This window comes from Ovis canadensis, chromosome 24 (genome assembly GCF_042477335.2).
Source record: "Ovis canadensis isolate MfBH-ARS-UI-01 breed Bighorn chromosome 24, ARS-UI_OviCan_v2, whole genome shotgun sequence".
Classification (NCBI taxonomy): domain Eukaryota; kingdom Metazoa; phylum Chordata; class Mammalia; order Artiodactyla; family Bovidae; genus Ovis; species Ovis canadensis.
The window spans coordinates 24795302-24811660 of record NC_091268.1 but is presented as its reverse complement, the minus strand read 5'-3'; the positions used below and the strand labels follow the sequence as shown (position 1 = coordinate 24811660).

Below are 16359 nucleotides of genomic sequence, written 5' to 3'. Positions count from 1 at the left end.
AACTTTCAAATGCCAGTTTCTGTGTGAACCTGAAGGGGCCCCCGCTTTCCTGCCCACCTGCCCTGCTCACCTAGCTTCCGGTGCTTCAGATCCACAGGCAGCTCCTCTGGGAAGGCTGCAGAGAGAACACCGTGGTCATCAGCCCCAGGGTAGGGGTGTTCCAAGGCTGGAGGGGCTTGTGGACCTCAGCAGGCCTTGTCTTAAGTGACTGGGAAGTGGCCTTGGGGTCCCTTTCCCTCCCCTGCCCCCAACCACTTCTGCCCCTACTCATCTGCTTGAGCCGGAACCCCATCTTGAAGCACCCGGGGCAATGAAGCATAGGGAGTGGCAGAACCATAGAGGGGACACAGAGGAGGTTTGTTTCGTTTTTAAACTTTTTTTGGCAGCACTGCAAGGCTTGTGGGATCTTAGTTCCCTGAGCAGGGATCGAACCCTCACCTCCTGCAATGGAATCATGGAGTCTTAACCACTCAAGTGCCAGGGAATTCCTAAGAGGAGTTTGAGTTCAAAAAATAACAATAATAATGATAAAAAGAAAAAACAACCTGCCTTTGGAGCCTTCCTAGCTGTGTATATCTGCCTCGTAGCATCTCTGAGCCTTTGACCTCTCATCTCTAAAATGGGTGCAGTGATTCCCACTTTGCAGGAGTGCATTGGAAATCAGTGAGTGAGTATTAAGCATGTAACACATGAGGAACACCCCTATGTGTTCTTTAGCAAGAGGCTGATGAAGCAAATTATAGTTCATCCCCCAGTGAAATACCCTAAAAATAACGAGGACGCTGAAGGATGTATGGGGTAGTACTGGTGTCTGCAGTTTACCTTGAAATGCTCCAAAAGTAACATGGATGGATGGGTGGATGAATAGAGGGATGGCTGGAGACGTGTCAAACCTGATGTAGCCAAACACCGATGGTAGGGTGTAAGTGGTAGGTATACAGGCGCTTGTAGTACAACCCTTTCACCTTTACTGTACATTGAAGTTTTCCATAATAAAATATTAGGGGAAATGTTTATGAAATGAAAAGAAAGGAAGAAGGAAGGAAGGAGGGAAGAAGAGAAAAAGAGAAAGGAAGAGAGAAAGGATGGGGGGGAGCAAGGAAGGAAAGGAAAGAAGAAAGGAAGGAAGGGAAATTCCCTGAAGGCAGGACCATGCGCTTTCCAACAGTGCTACAGAAATAACCTCCTAGACGCATTTCATGAAGAAAGAGTGGAGGTGGTCATTTGCATGAAAAAATGTTTTTTAAGAGGTGACTTTTAGACAAATAGAATATTTCTTCTTTTTTTTTTAATCTTTGGGCCACCCTGTATGGCCTGTGGGATCTGAGTTGCCTGACTAGGGATCAAACCCACAACCCTGCATTGGCAATGTGGAGTCTTAACCACTGGACCACCAGAAAAGTGCCTGCATGGAATATTTCTAACAAGACCAAAAGGGAACTGGCAACACAGGTTGTCTTCAGAGAGGGAGAATGAGGGACTGGGGGAAAAGGGTGGGAGGGAGGTTTTTTTTCCCACTGAATATTCTTTGCACATTTTGAATTTGTATGTCATGCACCTGTTTACCTGTTCAAATTCAATAAATAGGTTCAGGGCTTATACATGGTCTGGCACATAGTAAGCACGTGATCAACTGTTATACCTATTTTATGGAAATTTTCATTCAATGGATCGTTATCGAGGTGCTCCTGCATGCCAGCCACATGCCAGGTGCTGGGGATGAAGTGATAAGTAAGAAGGACAAGGTCCTCATGGTGGGGGAACTAAGCAAAGGCAATAAATAAAATAAATCCAGATTGTGACAAGTGCTATGGAGACAGAGAGACACAAACAAGGTGAAAATAGGTGAGGTAAGTTATATGGAAAGCGTAGTCAAGGAAGGCTTTCGGGAGGAGGTGACATGTTGGCCAAGACCCGAGAGAGTCCCAGGCCCACAATGGGAAGAAGTTGGGGGTGGGGGTGGACATCTCAGAGAGAGAGAACAGCAAGTACAAAGGCCCTGGGGCTGGAAAGCATACATGGGTTACAGGAATGGAAAGAGGGCAGAGTGACTGGAACCTAGAGACTCAGCAAGTTTGGAGAGCTGGGAAGCACCAGGTCATACAGGCCTGTATTTTGTAGCCACTGGAGGATCAGTGTGTGTGTGTCAGTCACTTCAGTCATGTTCGACCCTTGGCAAATCCATGGACTGTAGCCTGCCAGGCTTCTCAGTCCATGGGCTTCTCCAAGCAAGTATTACTGGAGTGGGTTGCCATTTCCTCCTGCAGGGGATCTTCCCGACCCAGGGATTCAACCAAAGGAGTCTCTGGCACAGTAGGTGGATTCTTTACCACTGACCCACTGGGGAAACCCAGAACATCAGCAGGGCAGCAAATATGATCTGATTTGTATTTAAAAGTCCACATTGCCTGCCAGGTGAGGGCAAATTAAGGAGGCAGGGAGACTGACAAGAGGCCCTGAGAGATGCAGGTACTCGCCCAAGTTCACACGGATCTGTTATAAATAACAGATCCAGGACTCAAACCCAGATCTTGCTGGCAAAAACCTGTGCTTGAAGAGCTCGTCCTTAAACAGGGGGTGACAACTAAGGATGAAAGAGAAGCCAGAGCCCAGAGGTCCATTTGGACCCCAGAATAGCCAGGGGCAGAGACCCAGCAGGAGAGCGGCCAGTTGATCCTGGGCAATCAGCTTCCTCCCTGTGTCACTAGGGAACAGGGGTGAGGGGAGAGGAGGGAGGGCTCCCAAGCCCAAGGCCGAGCAGACAGGACTCAACGAGGAAAGCAACTGGGAGCCATCCCAGGGTTTAGAGCCAAGGCAGGGCCAGCAATCAAGCAAGGCGGGGCCAGACGAGGGGGTGGGGATGACGAGGAGGGTGTGGGGGAGGGATGGGGTGGTGGCTCACTCACGTCTTTTCTGAGTTTTCTGCCCTGCTTCCTCCAGCACCTCCACACTCTCGCTGGTCATTTCTTCCAATCCTATGTGCTCAACTTTGGGAAAAAGCCAAAGACACCAACACATAGTCAGTGGACGTCCAAGGTGCCCCACTGACACTCCGTTGGGAGGGAATGTGATCACCCATTGAGGGGTGGTCCTTGGGTATTACAGTGCTCCCCCAGGAACAAGGAAGGAAATGCAGGCTGAGCCAAGAACTGCCCCCCACCCCCGCCAAGGGACAGTTAGGGAGTTTGAGATCACGTGTATATACTGCTATATTTAAAATGGATAACCAACAAGAACCTATTCTATAGCACACAGAACTTTGCTCAATGTTATATGGCAGCTTGGATGGGAGGGGACTTTGGGGGAGAATGGATATTTGGCTGAGTCCCTTCACTGTCCACCTGAAACTATCACAACATCGTTAATCAGCTGTACTCTAATATAAAAAGTGAAAGTGAAAGTCGCTCAGTCGCATCCAATTCTTTGCAACCCCATGGACGGCAGCCCACCAGGCTCCTCTGTCCATGGAATTCTCTAGGCAAAAATACTGGAGTGGGTAGCCATTCCCTTCTCCAGGGTATCTTCCCAACCCAGGGATCAAACCTAGGTCTCCTGCATTGCAGGCAGATTCTTTATTGGCTGAGCAAGCAGGGAAACTAATATAAAATAAAAAGTTAAAAGGAAAACAAGAACTGGTCAACTTACTGAAAATGTCTTTGCTCAGGCCCTCCAGCTGAGTGTCCTGGAAGACGTACTGGTCCAATTCCGCTGCCCAGACGAGAAAAAGCATCATCAATCAATTATTTCTCACCAAATCCTTATTGTACGCCTGGCCTTGGACTATCAGGGAACTGTGACCCTTCAGACTTGGCACACACTGGGGTTCAATAAATGTGTGCTGAACCAATGATCAAATGAGTGAAGGAACACTGACCTTCGTGGGCTGTCAATATAATTAATATTAATTAATTAATCTAATATATATCCATGCAAACTTTTCTATTGCTATAAAGTAGTACATCGCAGCATAGCAGAGTTGTCTTGAAAGTGAAGTGAAAGTCACTCAGTCATGTCTGACTCTTTGGGACCCCATGGACTGTACAGTCCACAGAATTCTCCAGGACAGAATATTGGAGTGGCTAGCCTTTCCCTTCTCCAGGGGATCTTCCCAACCCAGGGATCAAACCCAGGTCTCCCACATTGCAGGCGGATTCTTTACCAGCTGAGCCACCAGGGAAGCCCAGAGTTGTCTGGGGTTTAAGTTTAAATTCCAGCTCTACTTCCCTCACCCCACTAGCTGTACAATCTTGGGTCTACTTAACCTCTCTGGGCCCCTATTTCCTCATCTGTGTAATGAGAATAAATAGTACCTACAACCCAGGGATGGATGGTGAGGATTGGAGGCTCTGCATTTAAAGCAATCAACACAGTAGCCAGGACACAGCAAACACTCAATAAAGTGAAAGTGTTAGTGGTTAAGTCATGTGTGGTTCTTTGCAACCCCAAGTGCTATAGCCTGCTGGGCTCCTCTGTTCATGAAATTCTCCAGGCAAGAGTCCTGGAGTGAGTAGTCATCCCTTTCTGGTTAAGTACATGAAGTGGAGCATGTCTTATGGCCAAGGGAAAGATAGCTATCATAGTAAGAGGTAAGAGGAGAGTGTATTTTGGGTTGGGGTAATCAGAGAGCTCTTCCCAGAGGCAGGGATCCAGGAGCCAGACCTTGAAAGATGGGGGCAGAGTCTAAGAGATGAAAGTGGAGGACTTCCTGGGTAGTGGGGACAGAGTGAGGAAAGGTGGCTAGGAAACTCGTGAAATAGATGTCGTCAGTAAAAGTTTCGTGTTGGGGAAAGTTCGGACTTCATTTTACAGGCAATTGGGCTTCCCTGGTGGCTCAGATAGTAAAGAATCTGCCTACAATGTGGGAGACCTGGGTTCGATCCCTGGGTTGAGAAGATCCCCTGCAGAAGGGAATGGCAACCCACTCTAGTATTCTTGCCTGGAGAATTCTATGGACCAAGGAGCCTGGCAGGCTACAGGCCATGAGGTCGCAAAGAGTTGGATATGACTGAGCAACTAATACTTTCACTTTACAGGCAATAGGGAGCCATAAAAGGCTTCTGAGTGAGAGCGCGATGGTGGTGATGTGATAGTGAATATGATAATGATGGTGGTGTTGATGGTAGTGGTTGGGTGGTACCTAACACTTACTGAATGCTTATTGCAATCCTGCTCTAAATACGTCTCACACAGAAACTTATTCAATTCTCACAGTCATCCCACAAGGCAGGCAAGATTATTATTCCCATTTTATACACATGGAAGCCACTGTAATACTTCGAGATGTCTCAGAAGACTGAAGGCCCAGGAACACAGATTTGAGGAGGAAGCTGCCTCCTCCACTTGCTCTCACTTCCTGTATAGATGCCCCTAAGGGGGAAGTGAATCCTGATTTGGAAAAAAGCCTAAAGCATTCATTACTGTCTCCAGCTCTGAGGGAATGTGAATACTTTCAGGCCTAAGCATTTCTGCTTCTTCCAAGGAAATTCCCAGGTAGGAAAGGAAGAAGGTAGGCTCTCAGTTCTATAATTTTTGAGTCACACGCAGTTTCTGCTCCTCTCCGTTTTCTGCCTGAGAAATCCCATGGACAGAGGAGCCTGGTGAGCTACGTACAGTGCATGGGGTCGCAAAGAGCCGGATATGACTTAGCAGGTGAGCATGCACACACACATGCAGGCATGATGCTGAGTTAACTATGTGTGGGGAGAGACTAGCCATGTTCATGCGAGACCTCTTAACTGATGCGATTCTTGGGATACCAGGAAAAAGGCCACTAAGAACATCTGCACAGGTTGTTCACTGTGCAAATGTGCCCAGCTGAGAGGGCAAATGGGCGCAGGTATCCAGCCTGAACTTTGATAGCCAAGTTGTTACTCTCCCTTTTTTTTTTCTCCTTATTTTGACTTTTTTGTTGTTTTAAAAATGTATTTATTTTTCATTGAAGGAGAATTGCTTTTCTGCCATACATCAACATGAGTCAACCACAGGTATACAAAAAGCCTCTCTCTCCCACCTCACACCCCATCCCACTGCTCTAGGTTGTCACAAAGAATTTGTTACTTCCTAATAGGGGCTGCATCCTGAAAAGAAGAGGAGGCGTTGTTTTCCTAATCCGGCAGAGCCTGTGCATGAGACAGTGGCAAACCTGGGAAGGAGGGATCCTTTACCTCACTCCCCCAGAAAAAAAAGAAAAGAAACACCCTTCCCCAAAGAGTTCTGCCCTTGTCTAAAAGCTGTAGGTCTTTTTAAGCCTTAGCAAACCTACTCACTCCAGATACTATTGTTCTTGTGGTTAAAAATAAGGACTTTGAAATAAGAAAGACCTAAGCTAGAATTTCAGACCTGCCTGTCACTATCGCTAATGCAGCCTTGAGTAGATGCTTTAATCTCTCTAAATCTCGATATCCTCATCTGTTAAATGAAGATACTGACAGTAGCTACTTCCTCTGTTTTTGGAAAGTTTCAGTGTGATAACACACACCGTGATTAGCAGGCTACAAATGCAAATGGGAATAATAATCACACCTGCCTTGTGGGATGACTATGAGAACTGAATAAGTTTCTGTGTGTACAGTGTTTAGAACAGGAACGTGCAAAGAGTAAGCATAAGTGTTGGGTACCACCAGACCCTACCATCAACACCATCATCACTATCATCACTCACTCAGAAGCCTTTCATGGCTCCCTATTACCTGGAGTCAAAACTTTCACTGCAGATGCCTGTCTCAAGAGTTTCCTAACCACTCTTTCTCACTCTGCCTCCACTACCCAGGAATCTATTACAAATACTCGACTAATTTAGCTTAGGAGTTGGGGAGAAAGAGAGGGAGGGTATGATATGGGCTTTGTGGGAAGGAAGGAAGGAAAAGCAGCAAATGGAAAAAGGTATAGAAACGCTGGCAGAAGATGGGAAAGTTAAATTTATTTGCCTGGTGTTCATCTCCCCTTTTCCCAATTCGCTGTCCTTCTAACCCTCTCTTCCCATCCTTCTTGCTCTGATTTCTGACGGAGGGCCCGTTGGCTCTTGGGGAGACATTAACAAGAGAGGAAAAAAAGAATCTTTCCCCTGAATTGTCCTTTTTCTGGGCTAAGAATGCTTTCTCACCGATATTGGCATAAGCCTCCCTGGTCTCTTCATCCCCTTCCATGTCACACAACAGCCTGCTGAACTGTTCGCAGTTGATGGTGTCTGTGTCAGGCTCTGGGAGGAAAAGACACTTGAATGAAGCTGGAAAGATCTGGGAAGGAGGCTGCTGGGGAAGGAGGGAGAGGCAGGGCGGGCTGGGAGGGTCCCCACCAGGAGCGAGCCCGGCGCGCAGTTGGAGCTGTCCGTGGTGCTGAGCGGAGCTCCGCGGCCAGCACTTCCCCTGGGTGGTATCTCCACTGCGGGCTGAGGGGTGCGGAGGGCCTTGAAAGGGGCCCGAGGGAGGGCAGCCCACCTGAGCAGAGATCTATCTCTTCTTCTGCTGTCAGATCCATCCGGTCGTAGAGGTGGTAGAGCTGCAAAGGGTCAGCACTGCTGTTGAGAAGTTCTAAGTAACTGCCTTCTAGAGGTCCCAGCTCCATGGTAGGGCACTGTCCACTGCCTGGAAGGGAGACACAGCAGTCAGCTCATGGGGTGTTGGAAAGATGCAGAGAATTAACACCTACCACAGTTCCCAGCTGGCTCTCTCGTTCAAGGCGAGGGTTGGCGGGAGCCAAAGAAAGTGAACAGAGGTTTCTCATTCAGCACTAGTTATGTGCTCAGGGCAAAGAATATGCCTGCAATGCAGGAGACATGGGGTCGATCCCTGGATAGGGAAGATCCCCTAGAGAAGGGAATGGCTACCCACTCCAGTATTCTTGCCAGGAGAATTTCATGGACAGAGGAGCCTGGCGGACTACAGTCCATGGGGTCGCAAAGAGTCAGACACAACTGAGTGACTAACAGTTTCACGTGTGTTCAGGACATTGAGGAGGAGAAGCCCTACATCTTTCCTCTAAGAATCTTTGTCACAGTGGGAAGATGCCCGTGATACAGAAAAGGGAACCAAAGAAGTGTCGATTCAGGACATCACATACCTGGGAGCCAGGGGACCTAAGTTCTGCTGTTAGCACTACCATGAAAGATAACAGCTAAGATGCACAGAATACCTACTATTTGCCAGACACAGTGTAGCAATTTAATTCTCACATCAACAACCATATGAGGTAGGTACTATTACTAACTTCATTTTAGACATGAGTAAACTGAGGCTCAGAGAGACGAAGTGACCTATGTAAGGTAACCAAAGCCCAACCAGAGGTTAGTTCTGGGCAGTCTGACTCATAGACCTGTATTTAGGTGTTAGGCTTTCCTGCCTTGGGTGACCTCAAGCAAGTCTGTGCTCCTCTCTATGCTTCAGTTTCATAATATCTAAATTGAAGGTGTTGAGACACATTTTCTCTAATATCTTTCATTAGTAATTGTTGGAGGACATATCAAATACCTTAGGTTCTACTTCATTTAATCTTCAAAACAGCCCTGGTTCAGTCCACACAAAAACTTGTATACAAATGTACATAGAAGCATGTTTCATAATAGCCAAAACATGGAGAAATTCAAATGACTATCAATGAATAAATGGATAAACAAAATGCAGAATATCCATACAATGCAATAACTGTTGTTGTTGTTCAGTTGCTCAGTCATGTCTGAGGCCTTGCAACCCCAGGGACTGCAGCACGCCAGGCTTCCCTGTCCTTCACCATCTCCCAGCATTTGCTCAAACTCATGTACATCAAGTCAGTGAGGCCACCCAACCATCTCATCCTCTGTCACCCCCTTCTCGTCTGGCCCTCAATCTTTCCCAGCATCAGGCTCTTTTCCAATGGAATAGTATTCAAACATAATAAGCAATAAAGTATGGATACATACTTCAACATGGATGAAATTTGAAAACATCAAGATAAGTGAAGGGGGTCAGACACGAAGGCACATTTTGCATGATTCCATTTATACAAAATGTACAGAAGAGACAAATCTTTGGAGATAGAAGGCAAATTCATAGTTGGCTACACTTGGAGGAGACAGAGACTTGAGGGGAGGGAAATGGGGAACAGCTGCTAGCGGTTATGAGGCTTTTCGGGGGGAATGATGAAACATTCTAAAGTTGACGGGGGATGGTTATATATCATACCAAAGTGGCCATTGAATCGTATACTTTAAATGGGTGAATTGTCTGAAATTTGAATTATATCCCAATAAAGCTGTTAAGCGCAAGAGTCGTGTGGGGGCTTCCCAGGTGACACAGTCGTGAAGAATCCGACTGCCAGTGCAGGAGATGCAGGAGACACGGGTTTGATCCCTGGGTTGGGAAGATCATCTGGAGGAGGAAATGGCAACCCACCCCAGTATTCTTGCCTGGAAAACTCTATGGACAGAGGAGCCTGGTGGGCTACCGTCTACGGGGTCACAAGAGTCAGACAGGACTGAGTGACTGAGCACAGCACAAAGCTGTTAAAATGAAACAAAACACTGGCTCTGGGAGGTAGGCTTTATGGTCTTCCCTTTGCAGGGGAGTAACCTGAGGCTCGCAGGGGCTCAGTAGACCCCTGACGGACAGCTCTTGCTGGCTGGAGCCAGTGTGAAGCTCCGTCAGCTCCAATGGCCCTGCCGTCCCCCCGGTTTTGGTAGTCTATAATTCCACGTTCTGCGCATTTCCCATTGCTGCTGCAACAGTGTGCCACAGGGCCAGTGTAGCTTAAGGCAATCAGTCTTATCCCCTCACAGTTCTGGAGGCCAGAAGTCTAAATCAAGGTGTCAGCAGCCTTAGTTCTTCTGGAGGCTCTAGGGGGACACCCTTCCTTGCTTCTTCTAGCTTTCGGGATTGATGGCATTCCTTGACTTGTGACTTTGAGGACACATCACTCCATTCTACACCTAAGTGCTCACATCATCTCCTAATCTGCATTTGTCTTAAATGGACACTGATTTAGAGTCTACCCAGACAAACCAGGCTTCCCTGATAGCTCAGTTAGTAAAGAATCCACCTACAATGCAGGAGACCTGGGTTCAATCCCTGGGTTGGGAAGATCCCCTGAAGAAGAGAAAGGCTACCCACTCTAGTATTATGGCCTGGAGAATTCCATGAATATATTAAAGAGTACCTTTTGGAGAAGGGAATGGCAACCCACCCTAGTATTCTTGCCTGGAGAACCCCATGGACAGAGGAGAGCCTGGTGGGCTACAGTCTATGGAGTTGCAAAGAGTCAGACATGACGGTGAATTTCACTCACTCACTCAGATACACCAGGACATCAGTTCAAGATCTTTAACTTAATTACATCATCCACAAAGACCTTTTTTATTCCAAATAAGGTAGGACTCAATGCTCTAGGGGTTTTATGTTGACATATCTTTGAGGTGGAGGGGGAGGTCCAACATTCAACCCACTATACTTGGGATGCAGACACATGCTAGAAAGAATCAAAAGAAGCTTCCTGGAGGAGGTGAGAAGAGCAATGGCCAAAAGGTCCAAGGTAGGCTTCCAGTGCCCAGCCTGGGCCAGAGAAAAATGTAATTGAAATGGGAGGATCGTGAGAAAACACATATACCCAGCTTGCCACCACCACCCAGGTGCTCTTTTTCCTTTCACTCATCAACAGCTCTCATTAGCTCTGAAGAGTCTCAACACAGAACCGGATATCACAGAGAATGAACTTTCCAGTCCAGCGAGACGCCCTGGCCAGGGTTGACTGTTTATAATGGGTTGGGTGGGGGTGGCAGGAACCCAGACATAGCAGGCTTGCGTTAATGACCCAGCCAACCATGACTAGAGGAAGTGGAACTGAAAGATGGGGCCACCAGCTCTCTTTTCTCGGAGCAGGGCCAAGGCTGGGAGGTGGGGGGAAAGTCTTCACTTCTCCCAACAAGTCCTGGGAACCAACCAAGCAATCTACTGTGCTCTCCAGGATGGTGAGAGAAGAGCTCTCTGCCCCAAATCTTGGCTGCTGCCCTGCCCCCATTTTCAATCTGCAGTCTTTATTGACAGCCTACGTTATAGCTAGCCATCTGCCTCTTTCTCCAGACAGTGAGATCTGGTAAGAACAGAGCCAGACTAACCCCAGCAATTCTGAGTTCTCCCACAAGGACTGCCAGGGACCTTCAGGCTCAATCTCCTTCATCCTACAGAGGAGAAGATGAAACCCTGAGATGGGCTGTGCCTTGCACCAGGCCCTCGAATCTGCTGGTGGTGGGGCCCACACCTAGCATAAGACTCCCAGTCCACGCTCTTCCCTGCCAATCAAAATGTATCTGGTCAACTAAGCACCCCCATTTATCTAGGCTCAGGAATAGGGACCAGGTCCTATCACAGATGGACAAAGGAGGCAAATGCGGAGGGGAGGGAGCCTGAAGAAGCCTAGCTTATTGACAGGCTCAGCTGCAAACACTGGACAACAAATGTGGCCCAATACCAGGGAAATACACTGACTGCAGAGAAAGAAGGCAAATCCTTTGAGCTTCGGAATCAAACTGCCCGATTCTCAAATCATTCTTATCTACCAACTCACCATACCCTGGAAAGTTCATGTTTTAGATCTCTTGGAGCCTTGGTTTCCTCTTCTTTATTTTTAGGCCACGCTCACAGCTTGTGGTATGTTTGTTTCCCACATGTGTGTGCTCAGTTGCTCAGTTGTGTCCAACTCTGCGATCCATGGATTGTAGCCCACCAAGCTCCTCTTTCCATGGGCTTTTTCGGGCAAAAACACTGGAGCGGGGTGCCATTTTCTCCTCCAGGGGATCTTCCTGATCCAGGGATTGAACTAGAATCTCCTGCATTGGCAGGGGTATTCTTTACCACTGAGCCACCTGGGAAGCCCCTTAGTTCCCTGACCAGGGATAAAATCCAGGCCCCCTGCAGTGGGAGCATGGAATCCTAACCATCACACCACCAAGGAATTCCCTCAGTTTCCTTGCCTGTAAAGTGGTAGTCCATAAGGATTAGGTGAATTAATTCATGTAGAGCCCTTAGGAAGGTGACTGTCACTCAGTAAGTGCTTAAGGAATGAAAGCATAGCCACACACAGAGAGCACAATATGGATGATGGCTATGATTACTGTTAATTCACCTCTTACCTCTGCAAAAATCACTGCAGATGGTGACTGCAGCCATGAAATTAAAAGATGCCAGCTCCTTGGAAGAAAAGTTATGACCAACCTAGACAGCATATTACAAAGCAGAGACATTACTTTGCCAACAAAGGTCCATCTAGTCAAAGCTATGATTTTTCCAGTAGTCATGTATGGATGTGAGAGTTGGACTATAAAGAAAGTTGAGCACCGAAGAATTGATGCTTTTGAACTGTGGCGTTGGAGAAGACTCTTGAGAATCTCTTGGACTGCAAGGAGATCCAACCAGTCCATCCTAAAGGAAATCAGTCTTGAATATTCATTGGAAGGACAGATGCTGACGCTGAAGCTCCAATCCTTTGGCCACCTGATGTGAAGAACAGAATCCTTGGAAAAGACCCTGATGCTGGGAAAGATTGAAGGCAGAAGGGGATGACAGAGGATGAGATGGTTGGATGGCATCACCACCTCAATGGACATGAGTTTGAGTAAACTCTGGGAGTTGGTGATGGACAGGGAGGCCTGGCATGCTGCAGTCCATGGGGTCGCAAAGAGTCGGGCACGACTGAGCAACTGAACTGAACTGAACCTCTACAAGATTTATAAGGAGATCTTTTCTCTTCCATACCTACCTTACGACATTGTGAAGCCAAGATTCCTGTTCTTTTGCATGAGGGAATCCCACAGCCTCCACAGGAGCAAGTAAGCCCTAGAATCAGCAGTGCCACCTGGAATGTCTGCTCTCAGACATCCCAGACATACATGTCAGCACCTCCCTGCATCTCCGAGACAAAGCCCACATCATACACGCTTCCTCTTGAATAGACAAGGATTTGCAGCTCACCATAGACGTCTGCCCCCAATCTGAATTCACGAAAAGCCCTAGGGAGGAGGCAGCTGGAGTATTATGCCCACTTGGCCAAGGAGGTTCCTCAAACCCTTCACTAAAATGGCCTGTCTAAGGTCATCTGGTTGGAGAACCTGACTTTGAATGCTGGCTGGGAGACCTTAGGCAAGTGACTTGACCTTTCTGAGTATCAGCTTTCCCATCACTAGACTGGGATAATAATACTTACTTTGTGGGACCATCAAAAGGCCAGGAAGGGTTCTGCATGGTACACCAGGCACACCAAAGGCCATGGTAAAAGGAAGCCCAATCTACTGGGAGCCTGAGACTCCAGGCTTTCACTTTAGAGCTCCCCACAGTGCCATACTGCCTCCCACTCATGCTGATATCGACTTGGCCTGGGACCTGCTGGTGTTCCCACAACCATGTTTCTTGTGTCTCTATATGCTTAGGAAGAATTTCAGAGGCTCCTAACTGGGCTCTTTCCTCCCTGTGCAATTCCAGAGGGGCCTGGAGGCAGAGGGCCCTAACCAGCCCACTTCAAGGGATGCCCCAGCACAGGCCAGAACCTCCAGGCAAGGGACCCTGTGAGTGCAGGAACCTTCCATCTAGCTCACCTATCCCCCACGCTCCAACACACGGCAACCCCTCTCAGCTAGAATTCATTGGTGCCTCTGAGTGCCGGGCATCGAATGACATGTTTATAGGTATTATCCTATTTAGCTGAACTCACACAGTAGTCATATGTCTTCCCATTTCTCAGATGAAGAAACAGGCTCAAAGAGAAGAGCAATGAACTGGGACCTGAAGCAGCTGCCTGGCTCCAAGTCTCAGCCTCTTCCAGGCTCTTGGCAAAACCCACCCCTGGCCACACTGGGGAGGTGCCTTTGCCTGGCGGTGCACTGAAGCGTGGGTGGCAAGACAATTTCTCCTTTTGAGAAGCTGTTGGGGGTGCAGCTGAGGAGTGAGCTGTGTCTTTTTGGTAAAAGGGCAGTATTTTTAGAAGGTCCTCTTTGGACCCACCCTTCCCCTTGGGCCACCACCATCTACATCCAATTTGAGAAAAAGTTCCTAATCCTTTTGCCACCAAAAATCCCTTTGGGGGTTTGCTTCCATCTCCACTTCACATGACACCACAGGTTTTGAAAGAACGTACACACACAAATGGTTTTTGAAATAAAGCTTCATTTCCCTCTCCCCCGGAGGGAAATCAAGCATTACCAGAATGTTCTAGCGCAGATGCTGATATTCAGTTTTTATAGTTCTTCTGTGCTCTGTCTTGGGGAGAGTCCTTTTTTATCTCGGGGTGGTGCTAGATGTGCTCTGTTTATTATCTTGTATCAAGTGTCACACCAGCTCTGGGAGATTGGTGTTATTGTACCCATTACACAGATGGTGACAATGAGGTTGGGCTCACTTATCGGTTGCTTTCTTCCCAGAGAGGGGGGTATATCCTTGAGGATGTGAGGAGACATTGAGAGGCAGGAGGGGACTTCTTTGGTACTCCAAAGTTTTCAGCACTGCTCTGGACTGTGATGAAACAGCATGAGAAAAAATACTTCCCTATTTGTTGACTGTGAGCTCCTCCCAAGGAAGAAGTGGAAAATCTCTGAACTATGTGTCTAGAGACACAGGTTTGAGTTCCAATTCTGCCTTTGATCTTGAATTCCTTTCTCTACCCATCTGAGCCTTAGTTTTGCCAGCTGGGTGTGGAAGCCCACTCAGACAAGGCATTTAGCGGTTCTAGATTCCTCATTGCTTACCAGCTTTCCTCCCTGCCTTTCCCTCAAACCCCCCAACACCACTCTGCCCCCCAACTTCATGATAAGTTTCTTCCGGATGCCACTTTGTGGCAGGAAGCCAGAAGCCCAGGGTTACTTATCTACCACAAGCAGCTCCCAGTCAGCATCTCAGTGGATCAAACAAGTTCCTCTTTTCCTCCTGCTCCCTATAGGCCCGCAGATAAATTCAGCAAGACACCTTGCACTTTTTTTCCCTTCCAAATCTGTAAAACAATGATTTACTGAGCATTTCCTACAAGAAAGTCACTGGGCTCAGTTCTCTGAGGGCCTTAGAGAGGTTTAAAACACAACCCCTGCCAAGAAGCTTGCAGTATAGGCCTGGATGATATTTTAGAAAAGAGACAAAATGTGAGGATAATGGTACAGTGGCTAAGGGTGCAAGCTCTGGGTTCAAACTCCAGTTTCACGCTAACTGGGTGACCTCAGATAAGTTCCTCAGCCTCTCTGAGTTGTGGAATCTATTGCTCTTAGGTCGCACGGTATCAACCTCATTAGACTGCTATGCATGCGTGCGTATGTGCTCTGTTGTCCAGTCGTGTCTGACTCTGCGACCCTGTGGATGTAGCCCCACCAGGCTCCTCTGTCCATGGAAGTCTCCAGGCAAGAATACTGGAGTGGGTTGCCATGCCCTCCTCCACAGGATCCTCCCGACCCAGGGACCGAACCCACGTCTTCTGTGGTTCCTGCGCTGCAGGGAGATTCTTTACTGATGAGCCCCGGGGAAGCCCTCGTTAGGCAGCTATGACTTGCCTAAAGTGACATATCCAAGAAGCACTACTAAGATGTAAACTCCAATATGGAAGCAGCAAGGTGTCACTTGCCACCGTACAAGTAACAAAACTAGAAAACTGAACAATGCCAAGGGGTTGGTGGAATTGGATGTTTGCAGAGCCACCTGCAGAGCAACCTGGCACTCCCTAAAATACCTAAGGGTGCAGAGCTCCTACAATTCAGCGATTCAGTTCTTGGATATATACCAAAGAAACACCCACACAACTCCATGAGGACACCCATCGGAAGTTGCCCACTGCCAGTACGGTTTGCGGTGACCAGGAGTTGGAGGCCACCTGGGTGTCCGTTGCTGGGGGAAGGATGGTACCAAGTAGCTGCTGCAGTCTGCAGGGGATGATGCTGTGATCAGAAGCCACAGTCCAAAGGCACGTGGAGGCAGATCTTAATAACACAGTACAGAGTGGAAACGTACGAAGCAGAGTAGTTCTTCTAGATGTACAGAGTGACATACAGGTGCAGAAAAACAAGAGCAACACGTATTTTAGAACACACTCCAACAAAAGGATACACCTCGAGTGCATTAGAGTGGGTGTCCAGAAAGAGGAAAGAGTAACGGGGAAAAGGGAAGTTAAATAAGACAGATGCCTCAAGTGGACTAAAGATCAGACTGTACTGCGAAGTGAGATGTGTAGTTAACTCAAGATTGGAAAAGGCTCCTGAAGTTTAAGAGAAACCAAACAAAACCGAAGATGACGGAAGCTACCTGGGGTGAGGTATGTCTGTGGCTCACCAAACAGGGCCTGACACCCACAGATGTTCAAATAAAGGAAGAAAACTGCACTCTTGCCACCCTGTAGACTGCCAGGGATGGGTGGATGGGCCCAGGAGCC

At 47.8% G+C, this 16359-nt stretch overlaps 1 protein-coding gene across 10 annotated transcripts in view; it reads right to left on the bottom strand.

Moving 5' to 3' along the window:
• Window positions 1-16359, bottom strand: part of CIITA (class II major histocompatibility complex transactivator) — a 55150-nt gene that overhangs the window by 18662 nt on the left and 20129 nt on the right. For all 10 annotated transcript variants that reach the window (XR_011252633.1, XM_069569936.1, XM_069569938.1 and 7 more), the window contains exons 2-6: window positions 7437-7583; window positions 7103-7198; window positions 3646-3708; window positions 2907-2987; window positions 71-115 (exon numbers count right to left, since the gene is read on the bottom strand). Coding sequence is in view for 9 of the 10 variants with exons in the window: in XM_069569936.1 (XP_069426037.1) it covers window positions 71-115; window positions 2907-2987; window positions 3646-3708; window positions 7103-7198; window positions 7437-7583 (432 nt within the window). In the remaining variant the exon portion in view is untranslated. The remainder of the gene's footprint in view (window positions 1-70; window positions 116-2906; window positions 2988-3645; window positions 3709-7102; window positions 7199-7436; window positions 7584-16359) is intronic.